The sequence below is a fragment of the Solenopsis invicta genome, chromosome 13 (assembly GCF_016802725.1).
Source record: "Solenopsis invicta isolate M01_SB chromosome 13, UNIL_Sinv_3.0, whole genome shotgun sequence".
In the NCBI taxonomy this organism is placed as follows: Eukaryota; Metazoa; Arthropoda; class Insecta; order Hymenoptera; family Formicidae; genus Solenopsis; species Solenopsis invicta.
The window spans coordinates 5,684,999-5,704,802 of NC_052676.1; the positions used below are offsets into that span (position 1 = coordinate 5,684,999).

Sequence of the window (19,804 nt, forward strand, 5' to 3'; positions counted from 1 at the left end):
AATGTTAAAATACATTTTTCTTTATAGGATAATGTTTCGTGTCACACGGCCAAGGAAGCAAGTGGTTGTGGTTTGAGCAAGATGAACTCTTAAATTCAGAGTCCTGATTTCAATCTTATTGAACATGTGTAGGTCTTATGCGGATCTTTGAAAAACAAGGTCCGAAATCGAGAATATAATTCAAAATAAGAATTACGAACAAAAACAAACAATGTAATTGCATATTTATGTATTACTGTAGAAAATTTACCGAAATATATCGTTCCGTTTGTCGCCTCGGACGCAACAATATTTTAGAAATTATGAAATGGATGGTAACAAAATATAAAATATTGGTAAATTGCAAATAAGATTTCTATTTACAATTTTGATTTTATTTGCTACTATATAGATGTTAAAAAAATATATTAGAGTGCCTAATAATTTTGGACCTGGCTATGTTTAACTGCTAAAACTACATCTTGAATTTCTTCATTTTGCATCTTTTATTTTCTAAAAGTTTTGTTTTCTATTCGAAAAACTTTTTCAAATTCCCAGAAAGATTGACGTTTTGAGAAACAACTGAACGTAATATGTTTAATATTCTTCAGGTTTATTAACGCAAACAGCTGCAGGAGCTTCGAGCTACTTGTCGAATGCACCGGCTCAGTCGCAACAGAGCACCTCTTCGGAGACTTTGAAAAGTGATCCCAGTTCACCACCGACAGGAACGTCCCAGGTGACTCCTGTGATGCTGTGGGCTTCACAGTCCTCAAACTCTCCTTCTGATGTCATGATGCCACCTCCAGTTCTTGTAACGAATCCTTTAATGAACCGACGATCGTCGTCAAATCTTCAGCTGATTCTGCCGGATAATTTAAAAACGGAAGTACTAGATGAAAACAGTCAGAACAGTATGCTGAGCGAAAATAGCATGCAAAGCATTCCGACGCCGACGACGGCCACAAACGGACCGACATCGGGCGCCTCTCCACTTCAACAGTTGGTCAATGAAAACTCCAGAGAAGCTGCGACCACACAAGCTGATATTATCAGGACCGTTGCTGCTGCGACAACTAATAACAGTCCCGTGCAAGAGACTGTTAGTGGTCTTCTCGGAGTTGTGGATCTGATACGCACTCAGCATCCTCTGTCAATGATGAATGCACATCATCCGACTTCATATGGAGGTGAGTATAACAAATGTTTGATTTGTCTAGCTGAGTGAGTAAAATTAGATGATACTCTATAAACTCAGTCAATAAAATCTCGATTACTTTTATTCTGAAATTTTGAATTATTTTGAATAGAAACTTTAAATTTTTATTTTTTTATTTAAATTTTCTATTTTTATTATATATATATATATATTTAATATTTAATATTTTTAATTTTAGTTTTTTAAATAGACATTTCTTAATTATAGGCATGCATGAGTCAACTCAGGTTCAAGTTCTTAGCCCTCATCGCCTTAAGGACACAAATGGTGTCTTGTCAACGGACAATAGCTCCAATGGAGCTGCTCTTCAAGGTGCCGGCGTAGTGGATCTTCGCATGAAACACCACAATCACTCCGACATTGGCACGCTATCGAGTTTCCCCGGTGCTTCCGGGACTCAGTCGTTGTCGGCGTCGAGCAGTCATGTGGTGGAAAAGTACCTGAATCATATAGAGTCCTCAGTTGGCACCGCTGAGGAATCTGATAATCCAGAAAATGAGTTCGCTATTCAGCAGCGAGCTTCCATCATTTCAGGAAACGGTCAACAGTCGGCTCCTCCAGGAATTCTAGCCAATACAGGTATAATATTGCACAAAAAATGATATTACTTTATATAGTAATATCCAGCGTTGGGAAATAATTCGTTATTTATAACAAAGTTACAGTTACTTTTTTAAAAATAACTAGTAACTAATTAGTAGTTATCACATTTATTTTATATATTTCAGACTCATTTCTCAACATGTGGTTGGTATTCAGCAAAATTTTGAAAAACAATTATTTAGAGAATATTAGGAAGCTCATTTTGTATAATATAGAAGAGAATAGAACATCGCGATGATGTTATTTTTTTCAGGACCAAGTTCGGTAAAATTAGATGCCTTAGTAAACTCTGCAGCTGAACAGATGGTCTCCCCAATGCACTCGGTGAATTCGAATCCTACCACAATGTTGAGCCGTGTGACAGCAGAACACGAGCCATTAGTTAGTGGCCCGCAGACTAGAACTAGTCCATCGATTCCAGTGAAGACAATGTTGTTAGAAGCGCTAATCCCGTCGCAGACGGTGCAACCAATGGCAGATATTGCGTGTACAGCTTCGGTAACGCCTACGACGACGCTATCGACGACAGTAGAACAAACGGGAGACAGTCTACTAAATAGTATCAATGCAGCATTGTTACCGCCATTGCCAGAACCACAAGTCAACGCAGCAACTACCACGTCGAACTCTACGGTATTTCTTAACCGAAAACAAAAAAGATATAAGCAGTTGAACGAAAAAGTTAGTAACAAAGACAAAATTTGAAATCTACGAATAATGAAGTTTAAAATTTCAGAAAAAAAGCTTCGAATCTTAGAACAAAATTGTGAATTCTAAAACGAAGTTTAATGTTTAGAACAGAATTTTTCCAATTTAGAATAAAATTTTTTAAATAAGCATAAATATAATACATTTGTATTTTTTATTTTTTAGGTTGCTGGCAATGCGATGCCAGCGGTGACGGCAGAGCAGCATATGCAGCAACAGATTCAAGCGCTCACACAACAAGAGGTAGCCGTGATGCAGCAACAGGTACAACAGGTGGAACAAGTAGTAGCGCAAGCGCAGCAGCAAGTCGAGCAGGTCGTCGCGCAAGCGCAGCAACAGGCGGTCCAAGTGGTGCACCAGGCCCAGCAACAGGTAGTTCAGCAAGTAGTGCAGCATGCTCAAGTGGTGCAGCAAGCGGTACAGCAAGTTCAAGCTGTGCAGCAAGTTCAAGCGGCTCCGGTAGTGCAGCAAGCGGTGCAGCAGGCGACTGAAGAAGTGGTGCAACAAGCAGTACAGCAAGCGACTCAGGAAGTGGTACAGCAGGTTAGTGGTAATTTTATATTACAAATACTGAAATAAATGTGTGTGTTAACTTTTAAATATATTTTTTTTTCTTTAAAAATCTAATCATAAACAAAATTGGAAATTCTAAACTGACGGAATTAATGACATTATAGAGTATAAAATTTTCCAAATTAGCTTTACAGAATTGAAAATTTTTTTATATATAAAATACACACAAGAATAAATGATAATATAATTAAATTTAAAACCGAAAAAAAAATTAAGAATTACCAACATGTATATATGTACATATTATATATAATTTTTCAATTTTTTTTGTTTTTTAACTTCAGTTGAGCATCTCATCATTTATTTTTGTATGTATTTTAAACATGTAAAACGATTTAATGTAAATTCAAAGAATTTTGTAACGTTGGTAATTGTGTCAGTTTAGAACTTACTTAATAATTCTAGATCTCTAAAAGAGTTGTTGCCCTTCCTTATATTATTATTTATTAGTTATTAAAAATTGTACCCAAATTAGATACAGTAATTGATGTCAAATAAAAAATATTTCAGGTTCAAGCAGTACAGCAAGCTGTCCAACAGGCCCAAGCAGCCCAAGCCATGCAGCAGGCTGTTCAGCAAGACATCGGTTCCATGCTGAATCAGCCTGCAGGATTTGTGGCTGAAGCTAGTTCTGCTTTGGCTAGCGGGGCTGCTCAAGAGCCCTCTCAACAACGCTTGACTAATGCAGCGGAACAAGCCATCAATAATGTAATCACCAATGCCACAAAGGATATCATCAACAATCGGCCAATCACAGCGACTACTGCTCATGCGATCATCGCCACGAAGAAAATTCTGAATAGCGTGGCAACTCAGAGTGCGCAATTGATGAACAACGCGATGGAAGTAATCCTGCCGAAATCTCCTTCGGCACAGAACAATATCATCGAACAAGTCGCAAGCAAGTCGCCACCAGTCGCACTTCCGGTTACTCCAAACCGTCAACCTGTGAACAATCCGATTTCCAATTCTGCTGCAAGCACCGCATCCAACAGAAAGACGGAAGATGGAATGCTGCCTCAAGAACTCACCTCCATGTCGGAACATGATCTTCTGAGCTATATTAATCCCAATTGTTTTGAGCAGCTTCCGCAAAGCGGATTTCTATTGTAGTATCATCGTGTTTCTCAACCGAGGCGGAGGGGATCTTTCAACGAATCTTATTTCCGCATGAAAGTTTATAACCAGAATCTGCCTTCTGTGTCCTGCATTTGGTGCTAAATATAGCGGCTGGTTTTAAATTTTACTTGCCTCGTATTGAAGAGTGCTTAAACCATTATATGGAGCTTAAACCATTATATGGCCGTAACTAGTTAAATGTGGGATACAAGAGTTCAAGAACGTTTGAACGTTTGAAACGTCTTGATAGATATACGATGTTTTTGGACCTTTGCATTGTCTGAATTTGTTACTGTGCAGGATTAATCTCGACCAGGTTGCAAGATTGCATTAGCTTGTGCCGACACTGACAATTCTGTGCCACATTTTTAGTGTGATGCAAAGTTACTTTTATAGAAGGGAAAGTAGAAGTGCACTGTGTAAACTTTGGGTCTCAGCACATCTTCCCGAGATTTCTTTTTGGAATTCTCGTAATTACGGATTTTGAGATTTTAAAAGTTTTGATCTCCGATTATTGGACCTTCTAATCTTAATTCTTTTGATAGAGCAGAGTCCAACTGAAAAACGTTCCTGCTAAACGAATGTAGAATGATCGTCTAAGCAGCAACTACAATATGCGCGCCAGATTTCGCACATATTTTTGGAGATTAAAGGATATATTTTCATATACTTTTCGTCATATTTTGTGCCGAAAAGGTTAACAATTGATTTCATCTAATCCGTTAATAAGATGTTTATAAGAGAAATATTTATGAGATATTATCAGACTTTGATTTATTTAAAGCACGATGAAAAATTTCTCTTAATGGCCCGAAGTTTTCAGAGATACTTCCTGATCATCCTGTGATTCACGGTAGAGGAATGCCGTAAGTCTACAGCAGCAGATCTTCAAGGATCGAGAACTATTAACATTTAAGTATAAGACGGGCGCACGAGAAAGCGCGACAATGTCAGATGTTCTTCTCTTTCACACATCTTTTCTTTCTTTGTATGTTTTATCTTTTCTATGAATTGTCAAATCTTCCTTGACAATTCGTTATTTATCTTCAACGATGTATATTACAACTAGGTGCGTCGCATATTATCTCGTGCTCTATTTTAATGTGTATCTTGAATTTTTTATTTGCAGGATTGACAGAATAATATTATCTATGTGACGCATGCGCGCGCGTTACATAGAAAAAGATATATCGTAAATGTTGAGATAATGAATTAATATTCAAATGTTACGTTTCAAAACTGAATCCTAAATATTGGGATTTAACAGAGGGATTTTAGAGCTCATTAATTAATAGTTTAATATTGACGAAAGAAATTAAGAAGTTAATTGAAAGATAGTGAAGAAGAGCCAAGTTTCTAGTTTTATCCTTGAATCTTGGAAGCTTTAATTTTCTTGCTTTTCAAAGTTTAAAAAAGAAAATAAGTGGAAACACATATGCGTAATTATATGAACTATATTATCGATTGCGCTGTTGTGATTATTATTGACTTGATTTCATTGCGAAAGAATGGATCATCTCGTCGCTGTGGTCTCCACATGTCTCAAGAATATATTTCGTATATTCGTATATTAGAATATGTATATTGTTCGATAATTCAAGTTATTTTGTTTTTTTTCTCTTTTTTGTTATTTAGTACATTGATAATGATAATAGAATTATGTGAATGCATTAATGTTACTTCATAGAGGAATAGAAAGGGAATGAAAGAGAGAGTGAGAGATTATGTTGTACGTTGAAGTGGTGTGTGTGTATATATGTATGTATATACACATACATATACATATATACACATATATACATATATATACATATATACATATATACATACATATATATATATATATATATATATATATATATATATATATATATATATATATTACGTTTATCCAAAGAGAGAGTAGAGAGCAGGCTAAGTAACAAGTGAGCTTATTAAGGATATATGTCCATATAATTATTATATATACATATATATATATATTGGATGTAACTAAAGTGCGTTGCGTAAAGTTCTTCACCGAATATATTTTCTTTTCTATGTATTTTTATAAAAAATCTTCGGGGCATTGACCATGTAATCTCAAATGATCATGTAACTCTTTGTTCATTCCAATTCTACATGAACTTTTTCACGAATTACCAAACAATTGGGCATAATCGTACGAAACGTCGAGTTCATGTAAAACTTTTAAAATTTTGAAAATCATAATCACGATTCTTCAGCTTAATGAATATCACGAAGATTATTAGATATATCTAGAATATATTTAGATCCCCAAAGTTCTCAAATTTGAATAATGTGAGACTGTCTCTTTTTGTTTTTAACTTTTTAATTTTTACCGTGCAGGTAAAAATTACTTTCTATTATTCTTGAATTTTACGTATTACTAAATTCTTGATAATGTATTGCTGATCTCCTGTATTTCTAAATGTAAAAAAAATTATTGAATCATCGATATCCTGAACTTTAATATTATTTTAATGTTTCGCACTTTAGCGATATCTCATGTACGTATATCGCGACATCGAATTTTTCGGGGTAGTTCCCCATATGTTCAAGACGAGCGGTGCTAATATTCGCCAAGATTATGTAGCTAATAGAAGAGACAGAGAAAAAAAAAAGAGATTTTATATCGAAAAATATAACGAAACATTTATTGTCGCGACAGCAACATGTTCTTTGTAGCCAAGTATATATATACACACACACACACACACACATATATATATATACATACATATATATATATATTTTATATTGACCGTTGTAATGTGTCCGTAGTCGCACGCGATGACTAATGGTTCGCCTAAACAGGGAAGATAACTTGTGTACCACCTTGCGATATGTACCTCGTGAAATTGTCGTAAACGTGTGCTCTTCTCGTTGTACGCACGTCTGATAACAGCTACCAGCCTAACTTCGACAGAAATTCGTAACAATGTATCATTATTTACTCCTGTAAGTTGAATAAATGTTTCACTATGATATATATTCTCACGCATAAAATTTCTACGTCTCGCTTTGAGATTCCTAATTTCAATAAAAACTTAATTTAGATTTTTATATACATACTTATAATACAAATTTAATTCAAATTTATACATGTATAATGTATATATACAATATATATTTATAATATATATTATATTTTATAAATATGTATATGTAATAGTAATTAAATTTGTAATAGTAATATAATTTAAATAAGTAGAAAAGCGTCAACTAACGGTCGATGCTAAATTTTTGTGTCTAACATTATTTTATATATAAATCTTAGATTATTTTCAGTTTTTATAAACTATGTGCTATCATCGGGCTTGAAACGTAATCATAAATTGCAGCTAGAAATAATATCACAAATTAAATTGATCGTCGTCGATCGCTTTAAGTTTAGTATAACACGCATCACGGAATAAAAATTCCACGTTCGAACCCTGATTGGATAATACTTTTTGCAATAAATTTATTTTATTTACAGTTTTTTTAAGATACTGGTATTATTAAATTAATTTGTCAACCGTTAGTTGACGCTTCTTTATTTATTTATAATAATTTAAATTATAATAATTTATAATATATTTAACTTATATGGGAATAAGTTCCCGCTTTTCCTTAGTGAAAAAGAGGTATTTATTTAAACAAAACAAAGTGAGTTCATTCAAAGTATGCTCCATCGAAAGCAACAACTTTCTCCCACCTTTCAGGTAATAAACATATTCCTCGAAAGAAATCTGGTTCTTTTGAAGTAATCTATTCATAAAGCCATTTTTTGATACCTTCATAAGAATTGAATCGCTCTCCAGAAAGGGCTGACTGTATGGACCGAAACAAATGGAAATCTGAGCAATGTCAGGTGACTACGGGTGGTGGGAGAGAATTCTACCCCACTCCCCGTAATTCCACTTCACTTCTTCAAGTATTTTTTGACTGGTTTAGCAACGTGTGGCCTAGCGTTGTCATGTAGTAGAATCAGCTTGTAGTGTCTATTGTTCCATTCCGGTCGTTTTTCTTTCAAAGTTTGGTTCAAACCTATCAGTCGTAGTCGATAACGATCGCTAGTGATGGTTTCGGACGGTTTCAGCAGCTCATAATATACAACACCCCTTTGATCCCATCAGATGTACAACATAATTTTCGAAGTATGGATATTCCGTTTTGGTGTTGATGGACCTGATTCACCTGGCATCACCCATGTTTTCAGGCGTTTAAGATTATCGTAGTAGATCCATTTTTCATCGCCAGTCATGATACGGTGCAGAAAATCCTTCTTTTGTTGTTGAAGCAACATCTTGCACGTGACCAAACGTCTTTCTCTCTTTCAATTTGTATGGCACCCAATTTCCTTCTTTTTGCACTATTTCTATTGCGTGTAGACGTTTTTCAACAGTGGATTTATCAACATTTAATTCTTTTGACAACTCGTCAAGCGATCGACATGGATTTTCTTCGAGTAATGGTTGCAATTCTGCATCTTCAAATTTCTCCGGTGCACTTTCGCGTTCTTTGTCACGTACGTCGAAATCACTGTTGTTGAATCGCCGAAACCAACTTCTTTACAAGTAGTATTCGATGGAGCATGCTCACCATAAATATCTACGAGCAAACAATGCGTTTCCGCAGCATTTTTCTTTAAAATGAAATAATAGAGTAAAACTTCCTGCAAATGTTGCTTTTTTGGAATAAATTCCGACATTTTCAATACAAAAAAGTACTCTTCTTTACGCTTCAAACAAATGCCAACTACTGGATTCTAAAGTTTGAACACACACCTTTCAAATACATGTATTGCCATTTTATCACACAAGCAGTGTTACTATAATAGGCGGAAATTTATTCCCATATCCCATATAAAATATATTTAAGATTTTTGTTTAGGAGATTTATAAATTTTCGATCAAAATTATTTCAGCTCTCTCTTCAAATATTCAATTTTCTATAATTTTGTTTAATACTTTTTTATGGTACATCTATTCATATTTTGCCTTTAATTCTCCACCAGCCACCATTTTCTTCTTGCAACACTTTCCCTTCTTTCTGTAACTTCCGAAGATGCTGCCCTACAGTATATGCTGCAACGAGCCATAGTTTCTCAGGTGAATCCTGTGTAAATATAAATTTTAATTTCAATTAATTCCTTTCAAAAGTAAAATAATTTATATAAATAATTAACTTATTGTATCTTGTATCCTTACAGATTAAGAAGATATCTTACTTTATCACGTTTTTTTTTAGATTTTCAGGAATTTTTTCAGGAAAGTGAATAAATATTTTTCAAAGTTACTTTTTATCCTTTATTATTGTTTAAAGATTTAAATCCCATTTTCCTATTTTTTTTAAATAAAAATGAATAATAGTTTAGTAACAATACATCCAATTGACTTCTATGTGATTCACCAGTGACCGTAATTCATGACTCCCAGTAGATTGAAATTAAAAATATTATTTTAATCAGCATTTACGGCTATCATTGGAGCTAGAATTTATTTCGCTCAATAAATAGCATTTATTTGTTTAAAAAAAGTTCGACTTTTATTTGAGACAGTTTTAGTGCTTTCGAGCTCTAAAAAATATAATAAATTAAGTTATAAAGTTATCAAGACAATTTTAGTTCCGATGGTACCCAGAAGTATTCTAATTAAAATGACGTTTTGAGTTTTTAATTTTAATCTATTGGGAGATCCAGAATCATATCGATGAACTATGTAGAACTTAAATGGATCTAATATTAATAAATTTTTTATTAAAAATAAAAAATCAATCTTTAAACAATAAAGATATAAATAAAGGATGAAGCATTATTTTGAAAAATGTTTCCATTTTCTCTCAAAATTTCTAAAAACTAACAAATTAGTGCGATAAAGTGAAAACCTTAAAATAGCAACAGTGTATGTTCTTTAACAAATCTTAATTAATATTTACTTTGTACATCAGCTTGACGATATCCATTTCCGTCATCGACTTATCGCTTCCCTGTTCTTGCAGCATCCATAGAATTTCGTTTTCTCTCTGTTGCCTGTGCTTGATGTAATACTGTATTCGTGGCTGAGGATCATTAATAACCGGCCCGTGACCTGGATAAATCATCTTGGGCTGCATCTCCAGGATTTTATTCAGCGACAGCATGTAGTCGTGGAGATCCTCGAAGTACGACGTGCCTTCTCCGAGAATGCAGTCACCGCTGAATAAGATGTTCTCGTCCTGCAGCAGCAGGCAAGCATGATCGCTGGTGTGTCCTGGCGTATACTTTATTTGTAGCTTCGCTCCTTCGACCTCTACCACTTGATCGTTCTTCAAAGGTTCCCACTGAACGGATTTTTCGTCATCTGATCTAACATTATCGGTCGGCGATCGTGGCAATTTCCATACAGTCAGTTGTTTGTCTGTGGGAAACAATTTCTTCACCAAATTTCGTACGGCGTTCGCACCACCGATATGATCATGATGCCAATGAGTAACGACCAAGTGCTCGATAGTCGCGTTTTCCTCGTTTAATACACTGCCTAGAAGTTTTACATAGGCCTCGGCTGTTTTTGGTTCTCCCGAATCAATCAACACACGTCTGCAACAATCAAAACTGCTTATCGAAAAAATTCTTGCCATAATGTTTTAGGTATCTTAATATTTTAGCGATAACTATGGTATAAAATTGAAAAGTTTGAATATGAAAATAAAAACAAAAATATAAATTTACAGTTGTATATAGAACATAAACTTTCTGTAATTGCATTGTACTGCAGGAATATTTAACAAAAATATAGTATAATTTTAAGTAATAAAACAAAAAGCTAAATTTTAAATGTTAATAAAATTAATAATTATGTAAAAAATTTTCACATTGCTCTTTAATTCTTGTTCTATGTAACTCATTATTAGAGACAAAGTGTCATTCATAAGTGATGGTTGCGCATTCTTATCATTAAAGACAGAGTTTATAAGAAATTAATTACATAAATTAGAGAATAGACTTGATAAAAATATAAAAAAAATTTTTTATTTTAGTGTGGAAAATGTTTGCCTATTTGGGCAAAAAACTATCCGACACAATAAATTTTATCAAAATGACCAATAAATTAACATCTTACTATATAATTTTACCCTAACTAATTGTCATATTGAATCTGAAAATAATTTTACATCTCAACATAGATTTTTAAAATCTTTCTTTAGCAACAGTTTATATTACAAGATTTTAAAAACGTTTCTGTTGCAACAGTTTATGACATTTTAAAATCTTTCTGAAAACTATTTTGAAACAATTGGATGGGTTTTGAAATCCATAATCCATATAATACACTATTGTATGGATTATGACAAGATGTGCTCTTATTTTTGCTCTATTTTTGTTGTTATATTATAGTTGGCAAATAAAAATGGTAAACTAAGCTTAATGTGACACTGTGGATAAGAATCTGCTCTATGTCATGATCGAATGTGGTGGCATACTGCTAACATTTTCTGAGTAAATAGTTTATTTAAAGTATATTAACACATTTGTAAAAATAGGTGATACGTTCTTAAACAAAAATATCGTTATTTTACATTTAAGATTTTGTAAATAATACACTACTTATTGATACACGCTCGTATTACAATTTCGGAGCATAAAATCTAACCTAAAAAGAGTTATATATAATATATCCTGTGTAATTTTTGTCCCTTTTAGCTCGAACATGACAATGGCAATATTTTCATATATCAACATTACTTTTATGCGAAGCTTTAAATAAATTTCAAATTAGTTTGTTCGATTAGTACAATGTATGTATCTTAACCTAAAATATTTCGCAATTTCGATGTTGCGTAAAACAACTATTGCAATTTTGTCATCGGTAAAATAAATGAGAGTTTAATTTAACATATCCCTCTCTTTGTTGTCAAAATAAATTACTTTCAGTGTCTGTCAAACATTTCATAGAAACGCGTTTTATTCGCCGGGCATGAATGATTTATCACCTGCGTCCAGTGCCCACGAGGTATGTGTTGGTGCCCTGCAACGTCATCGGGCCTGGATTACAGCCTAAGATTCGGATCACCTTGCTGGACAGCCTTACTATCGGCGGCAGATTCGTTAAGGACGTCATAATTTCTTCACTTTGGCTCGTTCACTTGCAGAACGTTCGTCAGAACAAGTAATAAGAGCAGGCGCACTTTGGAATTTGGTTCCACACGTTCGTGGAACTATTCGTTTATCACGCGTTTATTATCTCTATTGGTACGAGCTGCGCTGCGAGATTGCTCTCTACACTTTCTGCACTTATGAGAAGACTTGTGATTAAATTGACTTTTTTTCCAAATTTTTTGTCTTCTCATCGTGACACAGAATTCTTGACGTCACAACGAGAAGTATATCACAACAAGAATTATCTTTTTCTTGTAATATTTAAATAAGTTTGTTTTCTATTAATAGCATATCATACACTTGCCTTATACATGCAGGATGTCCTGAAAGTTGAGACTTAACAGAGCTAGTTTTACAACCCTCCGGTTAACTCGAGCAAACAAAAACGAATTGAAATGGATAGAAATGAATTCATGTCGACATTTTCGAATTAATTGCGCTTCAGATTTTTCTCTCGAAAATTTGAATCTAAAAATAATATAATTTATTATATTATTAAAAATAATATAATTATTTTACTTCATTTTTTGTGAACTTTTTTGCTTTTGAATCACGAATTTTGGAACATATACTAAAATTACTGTTTGGAGTGAAAATTTTCATACATACAAATTTTTTACCTAATTTTTTTTTAGAGCTTATTGCTATAATATTGTAAGAACTAATTTCACAACTTCCGAATTAACTTAAAATCGGCTGATTTTTTTATTGGAATTGTCCAGACAGCACTATAATATTTATAAATATTTATTACTGTTTACTTTTCAATATATTATATATACATATAAATATTTTAATTGTAGGTATTTCATATACCCAAAAGAAAGAAATCATAAAATCTTGATTCAAAAGGTTAATATTAAAAAGATATATATTTTTTTATACATATATGTACACATATAAATTTATAAAGCGTATTTCCCAATCAGTGTAATATATAGCAAAATATGTACATGATGACTGCCAAGTTGATTTCAGCATTGAGCTTTGAAAGGTCCAAAGTCTAGAAATGTTTTATTATATTTATGAAATATGCAGAATCATGTTACAAAATAATCTATACAAAGAAAAAAAAATTAATATATAGGGTGTTTCATTTTAAGTGAGACAGTCAATTATTTTGAAAAAAGCATTTTTTGGAAAAATATTTCAGATAAAATTTGTGTGGTATAAAAGGAGATAAATATACTTGTAATGAATTTTTGAGAAAGTAGAAAAAGAAACTTGTTTCAGAAAGTTAATGCGTTATCATTGAATTTTAAAACTTTGATTCTAAATCTTTATATAATAACCCAACAAACACCAAGTTATATGTAATACAAATGTTCGTTGTAAGTTACATTGTTGAATGAGAAATTATAACTAACATTTATATAACTTAATGTATTTGTTGAGAAAATTTATTAAAAGGGCACTCAGAATATTAATTATATACAAATATGCCACAAATCGTTTGACTAAAAACATGCAAATTTAAATAAAATAAAATAAAAGTTTGCTTTTAAATGAAATAAAACTCACCTTTTCTAAATTATCTCTAGACTCACCAACAGTCCGTAATGAAATGCTAACTACAGGACTTTATCAGCAGTCTTTAATAAAGCAATTTAATATAGGATCCTCGAGTCTCTACGAGATGGCGCTTCGTGGTCTATCAATTCGCAAACACATATAATTTAACAAGTATTTAAGTATCGATAAAGTGAAAAACGAAAGACTTATATCAGTCAAAGTTCATAATTTTTGAGTAAAATTTTTTTGCGAATTTCTCCAATATCTCTGTGTTCTGATAGCCTCCAGAAGAATTCTAACTTTTATCATGATGGATCGAATCGCTAAAGTGAAAATCGAAAGACTTATATCAGTCAAAGTTCGAAATTTTGATTAAAATTTTTTTTGTGAATTTCTCTTTTCGAAAATCGAAAGACTTATATCAGTCAAAGTTCGAAATTTTTGAGTAAAATTTTTTTTGCCAATTTCTGCAATATTTCTGTGTTCTGATAGCCCACAGAAGAGTTCTAACTTTTATCATGATGGATCGAATCGCTAAAGTGAAAAACGAAAGACTTATGTGGCGAACCAAAATCCGCCTCCAATATACGCGCGCGCGCGAGCGCGCAGGCAAGCCGCGGGCGCCAGCGTGGGCGTGAGCGCCGGCGCTAGTTCAGGCGCCGCCGCTAGGCGGCCGCTTTCTCGGGATTCAAATGCATCCACCGAGCGCATATAATACGCGACCGCAACCCGTCAAGCACGCATCCTCCGATCGAGGCTGAGCTCCTTTCGGACCCTTCGATCTCGAGAATTGTCACCTGAGGTGCGCTCCTTTACGGGCCCTCTCTCTTGGTGTACCCAGAGGTGCGCTCCTTTCCGGGCCCCCTCCCTTGGTATCACCCGAGGTGCGCTCCTGCACGGGCCTTCTCTCTCGGTGTAACACGAGGTGCGCTCCCTCCAGGGCCCTCAATATTTTGGTCGAAGAGCTTTGTGGCACGCCAAACTGCCTCGTCGACGTCTTCGACGGGACCGTCCCGGTCCTTACCCGCACCCGGTCTGTCCGTGGTGCATCTGTCCTGACAAATGCCAGGGTGCTCCCATACTCGACCCAGGCGTAGCGTTCCTTCCCTGGAAGCTAAGGGGTATAGAGTTACCACGTCACGACGACCCTCGCCGCCGGTGCATCGTAACGAGGAGTTAGGGGAACCAAACGTCGCCACCCGCTTCGACCACGTCCAGCGGTACCCAGACGTCCCCTACGCCTGCAACGAGCACTCCGCCGAGGCCCAGAAGCGTCGTCGTCGTCCCGGTCGCTCCATCGCCGCGTTCTCCGCGTCCTCGCACGCCAGGGCGATCTCTCCCCGCAGAAAAGCGGGAGAAAAGAAAACGGAAGAAGGATAAACTGATACGAAATTTATTCGGCAACTGACCGACTTTTTTAGGCGCCTCCGGGCGCCACCTAAGCCACTACCAAAGAGAAAGATCACACTAGCACAATATACGTTTGTAACAAAGAGTTATTCTAATAAAGAACACGTGAACGTATAACGTGCAATTATTTGTGGAACCTTCTGATACCATAATCTAACCCACAACTTATATCAGTCAAAATTCGAAACTTTTGAGTAAAATTTTTTTGCGAATTTCTCCAATATCTCTGTGTTCTGATAGCCACAGAAGAGTTCTAACTTTTATCATGATGGATCGAATCGCTAAAGTGAAAAACGAAAGACTTATATCAGCCAAAGTTCATAAATTTTGAGTAAAATTTTTTTGCGAATTTCTCCATTATCTGTGTTCTGATAGCCCCAGAAGAATTCTAACTTTTATCATGATGAATTGAATCGCTAAAGTGAAAAACGAAAGACTAATATCAGTCAAAGTTCATAATTTTTGAGTAAAATTTTTTGGCGAATTTCTCCAATATCTCTGTGTTCTGATAGCCCCAGAAGAATTCTAACTTTTATCATGATGGATCGAATCGCTAAAGTGAAAAACGAAAGACTTATATCAAAGTTCATAATTATTGAGTAAAATTTTTTGGCGAATTTCTCCAATATCTCTGTGTTCTGACAGCCTCCAGAAGAGTTCTAACTCTTATCATGACTGATCGAATCGCTAAAGTGAAAAACAAAAGACTTATATCAGTCAAAGCTCAAATTTTTGAGTAAAACTTTTTTTGCCAATTTCTCCAATATTTCTGTGTTCTGATTGCCCCCAGAAGAGTTCTAACTTTTAACATAAAGGATCGAATCGCTAAAGTGAAAATCGAAAGACTTATATCAGTCAAAGTTCGAAATTTTGAGTAAAATTTTTTTTGTGAATTTCTCTTTTCGAAAATCGAAAGACGTATATCAGTCAAAGTTCGAAATTTTTGAGTAAAATTTTTTTTGCCAGTTTCTCCAATATTTCTGTGTTCTGATAGCCCCCAGAAGATTTCTAACTCTTATCATGAAGGATCGAATCGCTAAAGTAAAAAACGAATGAGTTATATCCGTCAAAATTTGAAATATTTGAGTAAAATTTTTTATGCGATTTTCTCCAATATCACTGTGTTCTGATAGCCCCCAGAAGAGTTCTAACTCTTATCATGACTGATCGAAGCGCTAAAGTGAAAAACAAAAGACTTATATCAAAGTTCGGAATTGTTGAGTAAAATTTTTTTTGCTATTTTCTCCAATATCTCTGTGTTCTGATAGCCCTCAGAAGAGTTCTAACTCTTATCATGACTGAACGAGTCGCTAAAGTGAAAAACAAAAAACTTACATCCGTCAAAGTTCGAAATTTTTGAGTAAAATTTTTTTTGCGATTTTCTCCAATATCTCTGAGTTCTGATAGCCCACAGAAGAGTTGTAACTTTTATCACGATGTATCGAATTTTTGAAGTGAAAAAAGGAAGACTTATATCAGTCAAATTTCAAAATTTTTGAGTAAAATTTTTTTTGTGAATTTCTTTAATATCTCTGTGTTCTGATAGCCCCGAGAAGAGTTCTAACTTTTATCATTATGGATCAAATCGTTAAAGTGAAAAACGAAAGAGTTATATCAATCAAAGTACGAAATTTTTGAGTAAAACTTTTTTGCGAATTTCTCAAATATCTCTGTGTTTTTATAGCCCCTAGAAGAGTTCTAACTTTTATCATAATAGATCGAATCGCTAAAGTGCAAGACGAAAGAGTAATATCAGTCAAAGTTCGAAATTTTTGAGTAAAATTGGTTTTTTTCCAATTTTCTCCAATATCTCTGTGTTCTGATAGCCCACAGAAGAGTTGTAACTTTTATCACGATGTATCGAATTTTTGAAGTGAAAAAAGGAAGACTTATATCAATCAAATTTCAAAATTTTTGAGTAAAATTTTTTTTGTGAATTTCTTTAATATCTCTGTGTTCTGATAGCCCCGAGAAGAGTTCTAACTTTTATCATGATGGATCAAATCGTTAAAGTGAAAAACGAAAGGGTTATATCAATCAAAGTACGAAATTTTTGAGTAAAACTTTTTTGCGAATTTCTCAAATATCTCTGTGTTTTTATAGCCCCCAGAAGAGTTCTAACTTTTATCGAAATAGATCGAATCGCTAAAGTGCAAGACGAAAGAGTAATATGAGTCAAAGTTCGAAATTTTTGAGTAAAATTGTTTTTTTCCGAATTTCTCCAATATCTCAGTGTTCTGATAGCCCACAGAAGAGTTGTAACTTTGATCACGATGTATCGAATTTTTGAAGTGAAAAAAGGAAGACTTATATCAGTCAAATTTCAAAATTTTTGAGTAAAATTTTTTATGTGAATTTCTTTAATATATCTGTGTTCTGATAGCCCCGAGAAGAGTTCTAACTTTTATCATTATGGATCAAATCGTTAAAGTGAAAAACGAAAGAGTTATATCAATCAAAGTACGAAATTTTTGAGTAAAACTTTTTTGCGAATTTCTCAAATATCTCTGTGTTTTTATAGCCCCCAGAAGAGTTCTAACTTTTATCATAATAGATCGAATCGCTAAAGTGCAAGACGAAAGAGTTATATCAGTCAAAGTTCGAAATTTTTGAGTAAAATTGGTTTTTTTCCGAATTTCTCTAGTATCTCTGTGTTCTGATAGCCCACAGAAGAGTTGTAACTTTTATCACGATGTATCGAATTTTTGAAGTGAAAAAAGTAAGACTTATATCAGTCAAATTTCAAAATTTTTTAGTAAATTTTTTTTTGGGAATTTCTTTAATATCTCTGTGTTCTGATAGCCCCGAGAAGAGTTCTAACTTTTATCATTATGGATCAAATCGTTAAAGTGAGAAACGAAAGAGTTATATCAATCAAAGTACGAAAGTTTTGAGTAAAACTTTTTTGCGAATTTCTCAAATATATCTGTGTTTTTATAGCCCCCAGAAGAGTTCTAACTTTTATCATAATAGATCGAATCGCTAAAGTGCAGGACGAAAGAGTAATATCAGTCAAAGTTCGAAATTTTTGAGTAAAATTGGTTTTTTTCCGAATTTCTCCAATATCTCTGTGTTCTGATAGCCCACAGAAGAGTTGTAACTTTTAACACGATGTATCGAATTTTTGAAGTGAAAAAAGGAAGACTTATATCAGTCAAATTTCAAAATTTTTTAGTAAAATTTTTTTTGTGAATTTCTTTAATATCTCTGTGTTCTATAGCCCCTAGAAGAGTTCTAACTTTTATCGTTATGGATCAAATCGTTAAAGTGAAAAACGTAAGAGTTATATCAATCAAAGTACGAAATTTTTGAGTAAAACTTTTTTGCGAATTTCTCAAATATCTCTGTGTTTTTATAGCCCCCAGAAGAGTTCTAACTTTTATCATAATAGATCGAATCGCTAAAGTGCAAGACGAAAGAGTTATATCAGTCAAAGTTCGAAATTTTTGAGTAAAATTGGTTTTTTACCGAATTTCTCCAATATCTCTGTGTTCTGATAGCCCACAGAAGAGTTGTAACTTTTATCACGATGTATCGAATTTTTGAAGTGAAAAAAGGAAGACTTATATCAGTCAAATTTCAAAATTTTTGAGTAAAATTTTTTTTGTGAATTTCTTTAATATCTCTGTGTTCTGATAGCCCCGAGAAGAGTTCTAACTTTTATCATTATGGATCAAATCGTTAAAGTGAAAAACGAAAGAGTTATATCAATCAAAGTACGAAAGTTTTGAGTAAAACTTTTTTGCGAATTTCTCAAATATCTCTGTGTTTTTATAGCCCCCAGAAGAGTTCTAACTTTTATCATAATAGATCGAATCGCTAAAGTGCAAGACGAAAGAGTTATATCAGTCAAAGTTCGAAATTTTTGAGTAAAATTGGTTTTTTTCCGAATTTCTCTAATATCTCTGTGTTCTGATAGCCCACAGAAGAGTTGTAACTTTTATCACGATGTATCGAATTTTTGAAGTGAAAAAAGTAAGACTTATATCAGTCAAATTTCAAAATTTTTTAGTAAAATTTTTTTTGGGAATTTCTTTAATATCTCTGTGTTCTGATAGCCCCGAGAAGAGTTCTAACTTTTATCATTATAGATCAAATCGTTAAAGTGAAAAACGAAAGAGTTATATCAATCAAAGTACGAAAGTTTTGAGTAAAACTTTTTTGCGAATTTCTCAAATATATCTGTGTTTTTATAGCCCCCAGAAGAGTTCTAACTTTTATCATAATAGATCGAATCGCTAAAGTGCAGGACGAAAGAGTAATATCAGTCAAAGTTCGAAATTTTTGAGTAAAATTGGTTTTTTTCCGAATTTCTCCAATATCTCTGTGTTCTGATAGCCCACAGAAGAGTTGTAACTTTTATCACGATGTATCGAATTTTTGAAGTGAAAAAAGTAAGACTTATAGCAGTCAAATTTCAAAATTTTTGAGTAAAATTTTTTTTGTGAATTTCTTTAATATCTGTGTGTTCTGATAGCCCCGAGAAGAGTTCTAACTTTTATCATTATGGATCAAATCGTTTAAGTGAAAAACGAAAGAGTTATATCAATCAAAGTACG

The 19,804-nt window shown here is 33.7% G+C and overlaps 2 protein-coding genes across 8 annotated transcripts in view; one reads left to right on the plus strand and one right to left on the minus strand.

Moving 5' to 3' along the window:
- LOC105193791 (nuclear factor of activated T-cells 5) overlaps positions 1–7,195 on the plus strand; it is a 55,841-nt gene extending 48,646 nt beyond the window's left edge. For 5 of the 7 annotated variants that reach the window (XM_011158375.3, XM_039456771.1, XM_039456770.1 and 2 more), the window contains 5 exons: positions 591–1,169; positions 1,406–1,777; positions 2,055–2,482; positions 2,675–3,052; positions 3,593–7,193. In XM_011158375.3, the coding sequence (XP_011156677.1) occupies positions 591–1,169; positions 1,406–1,777; positions 2,055–2,482; positions 2,675–3,052; positions 3,593–4,195 (2,360 nt within the window). In that variant the 3' untranslated portion in view covers positions 4,196–7,193. Of the gene's footprint in view, positions 1–590; positions 1,170–1,405; positions 1,778–2,054; positions 2,483–2,674; positions 3,053–3,592 lie in introns of all 7 variants that reach the window. The other 2 variants (XM_011158373.3, XM_011158374.3) reach the window with 2 other exon arrangements.
- Positions 7,196–7,727: 532 nt separating this feature from the next.
- On the minus strand, positions 7,728–12,452 carry LOC105193789 (endoribonuclease LACTB2). Its single transcript, XM_011158370.3, has 3 exons — positions 12,158–12,452; positions 10,124–10,763; positions 7,728–9,304 (listed from the first exon to the last, which is right to left on the minus strand). The coding sequence occupies exons 1-3, from the start codon at positions 12,283–12,285 to the stop codon at positions 9,176–9,178; spliced, it is 897 nt and encodes a 298-aa protein (XP_011156672.1). The 5' UTR covers positions 12,286–12,452; the 3' UTR covers positions 7,728–9,175.
- Positions 12,453–19,804: the final 7,352 nt, after the last annotated feature.

Excerpts from the sequence above, each read along its gene's own strand:
- LOC105193789 (XM_011158370.3), bottom strand. The coding sequence starts at position 12,285 with ATGACGTCCTTAACGAATCTGCCGCCGATAGTAAGGCTGTCCAGCAAG. Across the intron at positions 10,764-12,157 it reads CTCGTGGGCACTGGACGCAG|ACGTGTGTTGATTGATTCGG; the intron begins GTGATAAATCAT and ends TGATTGTTGCAG. Across the intron at positions 9,305-10,123 it reads TCGTCAAGCTGATGTACAAA|GATTCACCTGAGAAACTATG; the intron begins GTAAATATTAAT and ends ATATTTACACAG.